The 13,614-nt window shown below is 49.0% G+C and overlaps 7 protein-coding genes across 7 annotated transcripts; 4 read left to right on the top strand and 3 right to left on the bottom strand.

Annotated features, from left to right (window-relative positions):
- Positions 1-590: 590 nt before the first annotated feature.
- Positions 591-2,600, top strand: CI109_100992 (uncharacterized protein; the record flags this gene model as incomplete). The annotated part of the gene is made up of 8 exons (XM_032002646.2): positions 591-858; positions 951-966; positions 1,028-1,088; positions 1,153-1,293; positions 1,496-1,725; positions 1,805-2,108; positions 2,282-2,353; positions 2,424-2,600. The coding sequence occupies 8 exons, from the start codon at positions 591-593 to the stop codon at positions 2,598-2,600; spliced, it is 1,269 nt and encodes a 422-aa protein (XP_031862985.2).
- A 242-nt stretch (positions 2,601-2,842) lies between these two features.
- CI109_100991 (NADH-ubiquinone oxidoreductase 49 kDa subunit) lies at positions 2,843-4,816 on the bottom strand (the record flags this gene model as incomplete). Its single annotated transcript, XM_032002645.1, has 9 exons — positions 2,843-3,085; positions 3,152-3,321; positions 3,378-3,448; positions 3,513-3,854; positions 3,914-4,046; positions 4,105-4,225; positions 4,287-4,354; positions 4,429-4,505; positions 4,674-4,816. 9 exons carry the CDS (start codon positions 4,814-4,816, stop codon positions 2,843-2,845), a joined length of 1,368 nt encoding a protein of 455 aa, XP_031862984.1.
- A 364-nt stretch (positions 4,817-5,180) lies between these two features.
- CI109_100990 (uncharacterized protein) lies at positions 5,181-6,365 on the bottom strand (the record flags this gene model as incomplete). Its single annotated transcript, XM_032002644.1, has 4 exons — positions 5,181-5,607; positions 5,715-5,881; positions 5,960-6,074; positions 6,154-6,365. The coding sequence occupies 4 exons, from the start codon at positions 6,363-6,365 to the stop codon at positions 5,181-5,183; spliced, it is 921 nt and encodes a 306-aa protein (XP_031862983.1).
- A 266-nt stretch (positions 6,366-6,631) lies between these two features.
- CI109_100989 (uncharacterized protein) lies at positions 6,632-7,247 on the top strand (the record flags this gene model as incomplete). The annotated part of the gene is made up of 4 exons (XM_032002643.1): positions 6,632-6,860; positions 6,943-7,025; positions 7,097-7,135; positions 7,209-7,247. The coding sequence occupies 4 exons, from the start codon at positions 6,632-6,634 to the stop codon at positions 7,245-7,247; spliced, it is 390 nt and encodes a 129-aa protein (XP_031862982.1).
- A 365-nt stretch (positions 7,248-7,612) lies between these two features.
- CI109_100988 (uncharacterized protein) lies at positions 7,613-9,091 on the top strand (the record flags this gene model as incomplete). The annotated part of the gene is made up of 5 exons (XM_032002642.1): positions 7,613-7,957; positions 8,024-8,244; positions 8,318-8,396; positions 8,455-8,568; positions 8,621-9,091. 5 exons carry the CDS (start codon positions 7,613-7,615, stop codon positions 9,089-9,091), a joined length of 1,230 nt encoding a protein of 409 aa, XP_031862981.1.
- A 118-nt stretch (positions 9,092-9,209) lies between these two features.
- CI109_100987 (uncharacterized protein) lies at positions 9,210-10,467 on the bottom strand (the record flags this gene model as incomplete). The annotated part of the gene is made up of 4 exons (XM_032002641.2): positions 9,210-9,360; positions 9,420-9,549; positions 9,641-10,025; positions 10,213-10,467. The coding sequence occupies 4 exons, from the start codon at positions 10,465-10,467 to the stop codon at positions 9,210-9,212; spliced, it is 921 nt and encodes a 306-aa protein (XP_031862980.2).
- Positions 10,468-10,764: 297 nt separating this feature from the next.
- On the top strand, positions 10,765-13,607 carry CI109_100986 (uncharacterized protein; the record flags this gene model as incomplete). The annotated part of the gene is made up of 8 exons (XM_032002640.1): positions 10,765-10,841; positions 10,942-11,157; positions 11,242-11,778; positions 11,855-11,999; positions 12,079-12,391; positions 12,457-12,614; positions 12,723-12,980; positions 13,092-13,607. The coding sequence occupies 8 exons, from the start codon at positions 10,765-10,767 to the stop codon at positions 13,605-13,607; spliced, it is 2,220 nt and encodes a 739-aa protein (XP_031862979.1).
- Positions 13,608-13,614: the final 7 nt, after the last annotated feature.

Raw genomic sequence — 13,614 nt, 5'->3', positions numbered from 1 at the left:
TATCATCCTGTCCCTCTGTCGATAAAGATGGGCCATGGTGGTCTTTTGCCGTTCGAGGTTTTCGTTCATTCCGCTGACTCCGTTTGTTATAATCCTTCAGAAACAATGGAAGGACATCCGATCAAAGTACCTCCAGGACGGTGCTACTGAATAGATGGATGGAACGGGAGTAGTGTATAGACTGAGGAGGGGGATAGTAGCGATGTGAGGGAAGGAGGGGAGATCGTCAAGTTCAACAGTATATCATCTGTTGGGTCGGATCGGGTCTCGGGTCGTAAGGCTGAATGCATATGATCTTATCACACACACACTATCGAGAGCCATGCTCTCTGTTATCGGAGTGACTCCATCAGTTCTTGTTCCATTCAAGGTCGGCGAGAGATTAGGCATATATCGCTACGGTGGGCACTTTTCGCTCCGCCGCGTGATAGACCGCCAAGCAACGCATTCCGGCTTTGGCTCGAAGTTGTTGTCTGTTTTGATTGTTACCTCTATATATCGCGCTTCAGATCACCATTACCACTTCCTGACTCGTCCGCATCCTCAAAAGTATATACGATTGCTTATGGACATTGTCATACGATGATACGATGACAAAACTCCATTCTTTCCCCACTTACCCCAATCGTCTCCTCCACTTCCACCTCCTACCACTCTTCCTCATCGTCCTTCTTGGACTATCACAATCACAACCATGTTCTGCCCGAACGACAACGGAGACCGAGGAAGATCACTTCCGGACTCGTGATTTCCACGCATTGTCAAATGATGATTTGAGGTCTATCGTAGAGCTAAATCCACCAGAATGGAAGAGTGTAAATGAAGGACATTTGGGAAAGCTGTTGATACCCCGAGCATGTGAGTAGGCCAGCGACCGACGACAATTTCACAGATCACAAGACTTGGATAAGAGGTTAAAGCTGATCTCAAGTGTCTACTGTCTTGTATAGCTGGCTCGGCGAACAAGTGAGCAGGAGTCTTGCAAATCACGACCTGAAGCAGCGGAGACTGACACGACATAACACAGTACGCTCGTCCAGAACTACATCTCCTCGGTCTTTTCCAAACTAGGATGGCACGAAGAGAAAGTACATCGCACCTTTCAGTGACATCATTGCACTACCACGCAACGCTGATCTCTTGTGCTTCCAGGATCAGTTCACAGGCTCGACACCGATTGGTGACATCGAGTTTACAAACCTCATCTACACATTCAATCCCGACGCGCCAAGAAAGGTGGTGTTGGCGGCTCATTTCGATTCAAAGTGGTTTCCAGACTTCCCAGCGAATCAAGTGAGTGCACGTGGAAGCGAGAAATGTCAACGAGGCCGGGTGTGCTAGTGGACATGGTGTTGGCGGTGCTCTATAACCGCTCTTTGCCCTTTGACCTCCTCGGGGTCATAGGCCGTCTCCACGCGACTGTCATCCCTCTTCGCTTGAAAACAACACTCGTTGTATCGTCAAGATGCTGACAAACTCCTCTGCTACCGGTCAGTTCATAGGAGCGACTGACTCTGCCGCCCCTTGCGCGATGATGCTCTCCTTGGCGGAATTCCTCACACCACTGCTTAGCGCTCGTCAAAAACGGATCGAGTCAGGCCATGCGATCTTGCATGATGGCTACGACGAGGAAGAGATTGCAGAGACGACGATACAGTTGGTGTTCTTCGATGGAGAGGAGGCGTTCCATGATTGGACAGACACCGATTCGATCTACGGAGCGAGGTGCGTGCTCTGCGGTGTGGCGAAGCGTAGGATATCTAAACCAACAAATACTGACCAAGTGATTTGTCTATCCTTACAGACACCTAGCATCCGAATGGGCCGATACCTATCTCCCCCCATCTCATCCCCTTTCCCGCCGTCGAATGTCCCCTCCTCCCACTATCCTGAATACGATCGACGTCCTCGTCCTCCTCGATCTATTAGGAAATACCCATTCCAAGATATACAGCTACTCTCGCGAGACAGATTGGTTGCATTCCGAAATGGCTTCGGCGGACGAGAGGTTGAAAGCTGAGAGATTGGTCAAGGTGGAAAAAGGTCAGGAGGAATGGTTTGGGAAGACGAGATTGCATAAAGGGATGATAGGTGATGATCATGTACCGGTGAGTCGTTGTCCCTCCAGACGATTGGTCTGTAACGTAGCACGAGTAGGTGGTCTCGAGGTGAAGGTAGCTAGCTGGCTGTAAAGGCTGGTCGTACTCGGGCGAAGCGTTGAGAAGATCTTGATCTCACACATCAAGGCACATAACACTGACGCGATGCTCTCACCACCCAGTTCATGCAGAGAGGAGTCAGCATCCTACACGTCATATCCAATCCTTTCCCGGCAGTCTGGCATACCCTAGGAGTGAGTACAGTCATCACCCATATCCGCATTCGCTCCTTTTGCGCTGATACCACATGCCTCCCTATCGCAGGACGACGCGTCTGTCCTTTCCGTACCTGCAATGAATCGATGGAACCGTATTCTTCGAGTTTTCACCTGCGAATATCTCGGCTTGTCGCCTGATCCTGAACCAAAGATTAGAGAAAGAAAGGCTTCAAGATCGATCGATAGTTTGGTGAGTGGAGTTTTCAGTGTCCCATCGCAATGAAATTAGTCTATGTGATCGCTCACGCTTATACCGACTTTCGACAGTAGATGTAAATGATAAGTTCAAGTGTAACGATAGCTACCCACGCCATAGATAGATGAAACAGAAGCTCTGGTTTTAATTTTGGTTTCGGGCATGTATCGGATTATCTAATTATGCGATGCATCTGCACAAAACCCACTACCTAACCTAACCTATCGTACAACCCTTCATCATCACATCAACTTGAAGGACTTCTCCGTCTACCTGTCAACCTCTCCAAACACCAGATCCATAGTACCGATGATCGCCACGGCATCCGGTAAGAAGTGATGCCTCATCATGAAATCTGCTCCTTGCAAATGGGCGAAACCAGGCGCTCGGATCTTGCACTTGTATGGTCTGTTGGATCCGTCTGAAACAAGGAAGACACCCATCTCTCCCTTGGGAGCTTCGATAGCCACATAGGTCTCTCCTGGTGGGACAGAGTATCCCTCAGAGAAGAGCTAAACGGGTGGGAAAGCAAGTCAGCACACAACAGATGGCACGATGCTAGCGAAAGGTGTACCAACCTTGAAGTGGTGGATCAAAGCCTCCATGCTCTCCTTCATTGATGCTCGAGGAGGAGGAACGATCTTGTGGTCGTCGACCTTGTAGGCACCGTCCGGAATCTTGTTCAAACACTGACCAATGATTCGCAATGACTCTCGGAATTCTTGCACTCGGCAAAGGTATCGGTCGTCTATTCAAGACGAACGTAAGCTTTGTAAACAGCGCGATTAACCCATCGTCACTCACAACAGTCACCGTTCTTTCCGACGGGAACGTCGAACTCGACCTGGTCGTACGCATCGTAAGGGGCAACCTTTCTGTGAAGCGGTAAATAATCAGTAACATGCTTCAGCGTTTCTGGAGGAGATCGCAACAACATACCGGATATCCCATGGAACACCACTACCTCTCAACATGACACCTGAGAAACTGTAGTCCAAAGCTTGTTGGGCGGTGACGGGTCCGATACCGATGGTTCTTCCCTTCCAGATACGGTTTCCAGTAACGACCTCCTCGATCTCATCGACACGACTGGCGAACTGGGTGGCCCACTTGAAGATATCGTCGAGCAATCCGTGAGGCAAGTCAAAGGCGACACCACCTGGTCGGACGTAGGCTGCGTGCATTCGAGCACCAGACACTCGCTCGTAGAACTCCATGAGCTTCTCACGTTCCTCGAAACCCCACAAGAAGGGAGTAAGAGCACCGACATCCATCGCGTGGCTAAGAGTAGATTATCAGTACCAGATTCAAGTGGAAAGTAACGGATTTCGATAACTCACGTCAAAACAGCCATCAAGTGATTGAGAACTCGAGTAAGTTCACCGAAAAGTGTTCGAATCCATTTAGCTCTCTCCGGAACCTCGATGTTGAGCAACTTCTCAACAGCAAGCGAGTACACCAATTCGTTGGTCACTGCGATGACAGCTAATCAGCCGATGTCTCATTGGTATATAGCGGGATCGGCACTCACTCATTGAGACGTAATCCAATCGGTCAAAGTATGGCAAAGCCTGAGTATAGTTCTTGTACTCGATCAATTTCTCAGTACCTCTGTGAAGAAGACCAATATGAGGATCGGCACGGAGGATTTCCTACAAATGAACACGGGTCAGCTTTTGACTTCGCTGGTGTCAGGCGATCGGATCAGCTCACCTCTCCGTTCAGTTCGAGGATGAGTCGAAGCACACCGTGAGCAGCAGGATGTTGGGGACCAAAGTTGACTACAGCATCGCGTTAGTCAAACAAGCGATCGACGACGATAATCAGAGATACGGAAGGGGTGTGATAGACGTACCGGTGAAATGTCTCATTTGGGCCTCCCGTCTTGTTCCGCTCTCCTTCAAGATCTCCTCTGCTGACATGGAGTGCAACCTAGAAGCAAAACCAACAGAAGTTAGCTTCGCCACAATACACCAAATCCTTCCTTCTGCAAACCCCCGGTCTATCCTTCAAAATCAAAGACTGCTCCATCATATCTAAATCCAGCACCAAGCGATCCTTCCAGTCCTACGACCGATTGAAATGATTGACTATACTCACTCTTCGACAGAGTGCGCTCTCACGGGCGAAGGCTCAACGACGGGCGAAGCGAGCGATCTGATCGGAGTCGTAGACAATGATCGGAGCGTTGTTCGAGACGAAGAAGGTACATTTCGAAGTATCGGTTTGAAGTTTCGGATCATCTTGAGCGCGTATATGAGGTGGACTAGTCAAGATCTGAAAGAGTGGTGCTGACGATCCAGCTTTAGGGGGAGCAGGTTGGAGGAATCGAATTCAAGATCGGAATGTCCAAATAGCAAGCAAGCAACGAAGCAACGAAGGGAGACCGGAGCCAATAGTAGGATACGGATATACCCACACTCTACAACCTGAAAACGGAGTTAACAGTTTGTGGCACTTGTTCTCACACCATACAGCGCGTCAATGGACAGACAGATGTTCTTAAGGAAGCATGCATGCTCGAATACAGCTCATGTATACATGCATGCATGCAATTGTCAAAGTGCTGTGCGAGCCATTGTACCCCCATCTATTGCATTACACCAACTAAATATCTACCAAACCCTGATGAACGCCTACTGATCCATTGCCCTTTGCTTTCGCTCCATTCGCATGACCATGGCTTCGCCAGGCATCCGTCTCACCCCCTGTCAAATCCTCCGCGTCCTCATCATCGTCCTCTAAACTGAATCTGCCAGCGAAACCTTCTTCCTCGTCATCTTCTGCAGCTTCGGCGCGAATGGAAGAGTACCCTCCAGCACCAGAACGATTACTTCGTCTTCCCCATGATCCCCATCGAGGTTGACCTGATGACGTTCCATTACCTGTAGCGGAGGATGATTTGGTGCCAGGGAGTGAGATGGAGGGTAGGTGGAATGAAGGAATGGGGAATTGGGAAAGGCCTCGTTTCTTGAGATACAGTCGATTGTAGAGAGTCAGACCGCCAAACCACGTCAGGATAGCGATAAATAGGCTGAAAGACGAAGTCAAATGCAGATCAGCATGACAGTACTATGTTACGATCCATTATAGAGAGCGTATCCCTTCCTCACATTGCAGGGACAGACGATTGTCACTCACATGGCTCCAAACACATAGTAGTGATTCGACTGCAACTCCTGCTTCGGATTCGTAGGACATGCCACATGTGATTTCCACTCGAAATAGAAATGACATGGATCGGACGGTGGAAGAGTCGCCATCAGAACGGGTTTACCAGCATGGAAGTCTGCAGGACTACAGATGAACTATTGGAATGGGTACTAAGATCAGCATGTGACATGTATGATCGAGTGTCGTTCGACGCTAGGTGTTGTGTGACTCACTCGGATAGCTGTGGATGCTGTAGCATCTGGATTCAGAGGACATGGTGATCCATCTGTCATGATCAACATCGGTTCATTCGTCATCGGTGAGACAGTCAAATTGGTATTGACCCGTCTAAGAACCATTCATCAAAAGTCAGTATACATCGATTGCAACATATCACCCTGTGACCTGCTTGAACATAGAAGCTCACCCTAGTGAGAAGTCTCCATCTGCTTTTCGCACGAATCCACCGACCGTATCCGGATCGTCAATCTTGTACAGTTCACCTATGACACCTCTGCACACATTCAGATTGTAGCTTGTTTCTCCGACTTCGGCGACATAGTCCGATTTGGCCGATGCAAGGGAGGAGAGGTCGTAGTGCGTTCCATCCTCTAGTGTCACGGTACAAGGGTTCGACATTGTGTCGTTAGGTGCTAGAAGCCGAGAGTGAGTCAGATGCAAATCCGCTTGTAATGTTGAAAGGAGATGAAGGTGTACACGAGAGATAACACACACATGTCATCGGTGCCGGATAGATAGTTACGTAAGGGGTTCCGACTGCTTTCTAGATCTCGGTTACGAGCTGATCTACGACACAACGTAGTTTATTGCATTGACACTTGAATCGTATAGTAGCTTTACAAGCTTCTCCTTATCCTACAGAACCCATCATACAGATACACAAAATGCAAGCTGCACGATCTGTCCTCGCCCTTCGCACATCGCTCCGTCGATCTCTTCTCCCTTCTTCCCTATCACCCCGATTTCTCCACTCTACATCACGAAGACTTGCGTCCGAAGCTCCCCAAGACCCGTTCGCGGACCCTGCTTTCAAAGGATTCTCAGACAAGATCAAGCAACATCAAGGTGCTGTCGATGCGATGTTGAGTCTGGGTAAGATCATGGAGCAGAAAGGTGAGTTAGGTCTCAGCAAAGTTGGAAATCTTGCCACTACGCGAAATCAGGCGATGCTGATCGATTGTGCTACTTGGCACAGGATTCGACACGACTAAGCAACCTAGTATGACCCATATGGCTAAGATGGCAATGGACAAGGACTTGAGAGAAGCAGCTCAGACTGTAAGTGCGACGACGTTGGGTTATCCCGATCCAAGAAAGGAGCTGACAGAGTGTCCGTTCATCCGATGTAGTTGATGTCAGAATTACAGAAGGCTGGTGTGGACCCCAAGGTGAGTACGGTACCTATGTAATCGCATCAATAGCTCAGCACTGACGATCATTTTGCCTCTCTGGTTTTCGCAGGAAGCGATGGAGATGTTCCAGAAAGCCAATATGAAATAGATATAACAAAATCGTCACGTCTCATGTATACTAGAATGCATACACCTGTATTGGCAACGAGCGATTTGGCTTTTGCCTGACATACGTCTTATTCCGTTCTCATGGTCTCATGGCGCAGGCTGAAAGTAGACTTGGAGTCTCAGTGTGTCGTAAAAAGTGGTGCAGGAGTTTGTATGACGTTGTATGGTTCTTCTGACCTCCACTTTTCGAGTTCACGGACAATGTTTCAAAGTCGCGTCAAGTCGTTGTCATTCTGTCCATTCTACTTTCCTTCCTCCCTCCTCTATTCAACACGATCTCTTTCTAAACGCAACAAGCCATCGTCTTATCTCGACAAATCTTCATCCGCCGGCGGGAGGGATGCGATGGCGAACTTCACGTCAGCGACCACTTCTAATCCATCACCTACCCTTCTTCTCGAAGCGCTCCGTGCGCACCTCCTCCCTACACCTATCTTCCCCCTCTTCACCGAGACACTGAACATCTTCGCCCATTTCCAACTCCTCTCTGCTCGACTCAAAGAAGAAGCGCGTCGCGCTCTGACGATGCACAATGACTTGCTGGCAGAGTATGACGAGACCGGACTTAGTAATGATGATATAGTGGAAATGGGATCATTAACCGTGCAGGAGGGAGTGACGGTGGAGAGGATAAGTAAGAGGGATGAAGGAGACTTGATGTCCGCCTTCTCATTGGGATTCAGGAAATACGTAAGTTCGACCTGAGATGTGGTCGCTAGTGGATATCTTTGCAATGCGACTGATAAACCTTTCAAGTATTTTGCGTACCTCCTATCGACGCCGGGCCTTACACCTATGGCACTGACCAACATCCGTACAATACTCAACTCCTACCTCCCCGACCTCTCTTCCCCTACGACCAAATCCAAAACTTTACCACTCTTCATTAGCTGTATGCCACCTGATCAAGAGAGCGTTTCGATGCATTACCGAGACACGGTACTAGCGTGGTGTGAGCGAGTCGAAAGTGCAATTGCGTAAGTCTGCTTATCTGTTCGACATGAATAGACGTCGTCTGATCGGTTTGATTGTTGCGCCTTCTGACTTTAGGACCGGTGCTGCTCCGATGAAATTTGAGTCCTTCTATCCCAACGAAAAGGCTCGAGGTATACGAAAGCGAGCTACCTTGGTGAACCACCTTATCAAAGAGGCGGAGAAAGTTGTCCAGGATATGGAGGATCTGCAAGAATATATTTGAGGATACCGATGGATCTGAGTCTGTGAAGGAGGAAGAAGACCTGTCAGAAGCGGACGACGACGGTAGACAACATGAGGGTTTCGCCTCGACGAGTCGTAGACGGGTGAGTCAATTGCGCCGTCAAAAGACTTTAGTTGACTGAGGCGGCAATGTAGCATACCCTTGCGATAACTGGCCCCACTCCTGTCCAAAGGCATACCAACGCAACTCCTTTTGGCTCCATTGCCCATCAGTCAGCTTCGCGACCCCGCGCATTGTTGCCCGTCGCAGGGCCGTCTAGACATCTCAGCTCGAATGAGGGAGCAGACTCAATCGATCTCACCGATTTTCACAACACACTCCCAGTACGACAATCAACAGCGGATCTGCGCGATCGACGGAAGACCACCTCGTTCACTCCAACCAAACTTGGCACAAGCGCTCTTCATGCCCCACCGTTAAGATCTAGTGAGACTCAAGACGCATCAAGCACGAGATCCAAGAAACGTCCTCGTCAATCTTTTCCTCCAGCAGGGCCAGATTATACTGTCCGAGCTAAAGAATTTGGCGAGAACGTCGATAGACGTAAATTACAGCCATTTGATAATGATGAACTGTACAAATCCAAGAAGAGCAGATTACCGTAAGATGTGTAAGAGGAGAGCGTGTTATATTTCATGAATAGGGGGTCATGCTATGCAGTATCGTATGTATGTAGATTTATGTACCAAGGTGAATGGTCGTCACTTGTGTCCTTTTTGCGATTTACTCTGGTACTCCCGCTGCCTTGTTCCCACCTGCTGCTTCCCATTTGCCTCTCGCCTCGAGCACCTTCTGGGCAACCGTCTCTGCAGTGGTGGCCTTGCCGAATGCGTCGACGAATTGACCTAAGGGATCCATAAGGTAAAAGAAAATGCTAAAGAGGCAGTGTTGTCAGCGGGATAGTCGTCGTAGTCACAAGTAGCCAAAACTCACCTGTGATCGACGAGGTAATCATCCGCGGCGGTGGCTTCGGGAGGTGTGGAGAAGTATACTCTGTACATCTTGCATGTCTTCTTGACCGCTTCGTAGTCGCCTACCAGGCCAACCATTCTAGGGTGGAATTCTGCAAAGATTGAAAACGATATGTCAGTGATCGAAAGCTCGAGGACGACTGACATCGGATCAAGCAAAGTGAAGACATCGCCGGCACTTACCCTGGATATACTTTTTCAACTGAGGCAAAGTATCTCTTGCCGGATCCACACTAATGAATACAGGCATGACCGTATCTTTTCCGACGGCCTTATCAACCATCTCTACCGCCTCTCCCATCTTGTCCAATTCCTCGGGACAGATATCAGGACAATGTGTGAATCCGAAATAGATCAAAGTCCATTTACCCAACAGATTCTTTTCGGTAAATTCGACGCCATCCTGATTCAATAGGGAGAAGGGACCACCGATCGATGGTTTTCCGATAGATTTGGAAGCTAGTTCGGCTTGACGACGGGCGATGACGGCAGCTTTTTCAGATTCGAAATACATGTACAGTCCCACACCGGTGAGTAGGAACAGAGCAGCTGCTTTCCAGGTGAATGGCTGCGAGGAGTGAAAGATAGTCGAGTAGGGGCAGATGCAGTCGGTTCGATTGCATTAAGGGCAGAGGAATTATAGTGTTGTTGGGATATCGTGTGAAGGTATAACGACGTCGACGAGAAAGGAGTAAAGTATGCTTGATCAGCTACAGTTACCGGAGAGATGTCCATCAGCAGCACCGCTCACTCACCCCGACCGCAGCTTGATCTCTCGCTTTCGTCTGTTGTTCATCCAGACCATTTGGCGGTGTAGATTGAGACGGTGTCGCATATCCCCTTCTCAAAAACATCCGAGAGCTGGTTGCATTCGCATTCGCACTCGCTCGAGGTAAGACCATCGATGATCGACATAACGAAGTGGTTGAAAGGCGAGAACGTAAACCTAAGCTCGCGCTCCATCGAAGAGAGCTTGAAGCTTGGCACACTGTTGATCTGAGGGGGTTCATATTGTCTGATGCGGATTCGTATTCCGTGTATGTCAGAGTGAGTTGGACGATATACTCTTTACTGATAGATAAGTTGGAAACAGTTGTAGTGGTAGCGGTGACTTGTCCGATTTCAAGCGAAGAAGCTAAGATGCGACGAATGAAATCACGTGACTTAACTTGGGCCCGGTGACAATAACCGCGAAGAGAAGCAAAAGTTGGAGAAGTCGAATTGAAATGTTTACGATAATCATACATCCCATATCTTTGCTGGATATCCAGCTTATTTGAGCTAAACCGAATTCTCTGTTGGTCAAGATGGACAAGCCTGTCGGTACTGCACCTGCTTTCGGAGGATCATGGGCTTCTCTGAACCCGCCTTTGACTCCATGGATGTGAGTGATCGACTTACTATCTCCACTTAGTTTTGCTTCATCAAGGTCATAATACAGTTTGTCGAGTTCGTGCTCAACTGACGAATCAACATCTTCGTAGTATGGACGTCATCAACAAACAGGGATTCAAAAACATGACCCCAGTCCAAGCCGGTACGATCCCCCGAGCTATCAAACACCAAGATTGTGTAGTAGAAGCCGTCACTGGATCAGGCAAGACGCTAGCGTTTGTGATCCCTGTGTTGGAGAGAATCTGTAGACGGGAAAGAAAGTATAAGAAGGGAGAAGTAGCTGCAGTCGTCATTGCTCCTACTCGGTAGGTGGTCTCCTTCACTTCCATTCATTTCGTGGTGCCGGTACCCAAAAAAAAACGTTGTGACTGATACACTCGCTGTGGTAGTGAACTAGCTCAACAGATTCACGAAGTATTCCACTACTTCCTTGCTTCACTTATCCCTCCTGAACAACCCGCCGAATCAGAGGCGACTGATGAGCCCATCGCTTCTTCCTCTCGAACTCCTCCACCTCCCCCTGAACCTGCAGCATACCCCTTACCTTGTCTGATCACATCCGGTACCCCGACGCCATACGAGACATTCTTATCGCTTTCATCCAACATCTTGATCGGTACACCTGGTCGACTCGCCTCTTTCCTCCTGTCTCCTCGTGGCTTGTCAGTCGTTCGAGTGTCGGAGCTCGACGTCCTGGTTCTAGACGAAGCGGACAGGTTGCTGTCAAGTCCGGATCATAGGAGAGATGTGGAGAGGATAATGAGACATCTGCCGAAACAGAGGAGGACGCATTTGTTCTCAGCGACAATGACAGATGCGGTCGAGGATATGATCGGTCTTGGGTTAAGAAATCCAGTTAGGATCGTGGTAAACCTGAAAGATAAGAGGAAAGGAGAAGAACCGAAAGAAAGACGAACACCGACAGGGTGAGTCGCATTCAACTCCACCTACGCTGAAAGAGCGATGTAACGCAGGTGATGCTGACTTGGTATTCGGGAACAGGTTACAGAACACCTATCTGGTCTGCAGATATGCGGAGAAGACTCTGCAGCTGGTGCGACTTCTTAAAGCAGAATCAACAAAGAACGAAGCGGCGAAATACATCGTCTTCTTCTCAACTTGTGCGGCAGTAGACTACTTCTACCGAGTAAGTCATACTCTACCAAGGGATTCATGTGGCTCAACACGACTTGTTTATCATCTAATGGTCTCTCGTCTGTCTACAGATTCTATCCCGACTCTCCGCCCTCTCCAGATTCCATCTCACTTCGCTTCATGGTGATCTGCAACCACGAATCCGAGAAAAGGCTCTATCAACCTTCGTCACCCACCCATCATCATATCTCAAACCCTCCGTTCTCCTCTGTACGGATGTCGCAGCTCGAGGTGTAGATTTCACAGACATCGACGTTGTGATTCAGTATGATCCCCCGACGGATCCGAAAACGTTCAGTCATCGTGCTGGAAGGACTGCAAGAGCTGGACGGAAAGGCAAGGCTGTGGTCTTGTTAGGACAAGGAAGGGAAGAAGATTACGTCGGTGAGTACTGTAGTGTATTGTAGCGGGCTCAGAAAGGGAGAGACACTGACGGAGGTTGAACATAGATTTCTTGAATGTGAGAAAAATACCATTGACGAAACAAGCGTACCTTGATGCCGATCTGGAAGAGTCGGAGACGCCGTCGAGTCTTGATCAGGAAGCTGTGAATCTTCTGGGTGAGATCAGGAAGATTGTTCTCACGGATCGAGAACTAGCGGACAAGGTGAGTTACCTACTGATCGTCTCTCACGTTCCGTGTCTGAGTTGGCCCGAGACGTATCGAGGTATCAACCACCAATCGCTTGTTGTCGCTAATTACCGTAAATCTCAGGGCGCAAAATCGTTCGTCTCTTCCTATCGCGCATACTCGAAACACGAAGCATCATTCATCTTCCGACTTCAAGATCTCGATTTCTACTCGCTAGGTATCGCCTATGGACTTTTGCGATTACCGGGTATGCCAGAGATCAAAGATTGGAAGAGGAAGAAGGAGGCTGAGGCGAGGAGACGTGCCAAGGTGATAGCTGAAGGAGGAGAGGTGGAAGTCAAGGAGAGAGAGGATGTACCATGGGAGGACGCTGAAGTTGATGTGAGTGGCGGTTCCATTTACCATCGTGCGACCCCGCGGCAGAGACTTCCCTGCTACTACTGAGCTCATTGTATGAGGATCGTTTGCTAATATTCGATTCTCTATCGACAGTACGACAAATACGCCTACGCTTCCAAGACTCGCGAAGTCGCACGTCTCGCCACCATAGTCCAAAAAGCCTCCGAACCAAAACCCGATTATTCTGAAGCTCGCGCAAAACGCAAGATCAAAGCCGAGATGAGAGAAGCGTGGTCGGAACAAAAAGAAAGAAAGGACAAGAAAGAAGAAAGACGGAGTAAGAAGGATGCGAAGAAACAATTCGAGTGGGAACAAGCTCAGATTGCCTTGGCGGAAGCGGAGGGTCAAGGGGTTTTGGCGAATAGTGATTTGGGTCCAATAGCAAGAGCCAGAGCGGAAAAGAGGGCGAAAGCAGAGAAAGCTCTTGGTGATGCGCAAGAGAGGGGAAGTGGCGATGACGAAGAGATGGGAACAGAGTACAAGGCAATGAAGAAGGAGTTGAGAGAGGAACGAGTCGCAAAGAGGGCAAAGAAGGATGTAGGTGGGGGTGGTTTGAGTGGGGGCGGAGGCGGAGGCGGAGGCGGTGGAATGTTTGACGATCTAGAGTAAGGAACGG

Source organism: Kwoniella shandongensis, chromosome 2, assembly GCF_008629635.2.
Source record: "Kwoniella shandongensis chromosome 2, complete sequence".
Lineage (NCBI taxonomy): Eukaryota > Fungi > Basidiomycota > Tremellomycetes > Tremellales > Cryptococcaceae > Kwoniella > Kwoniella shandongensis.
Note: the sequence above shows the minus strand (reverse complement) of the source record. Positions and strands in the feature narration are given on the sequence as shown.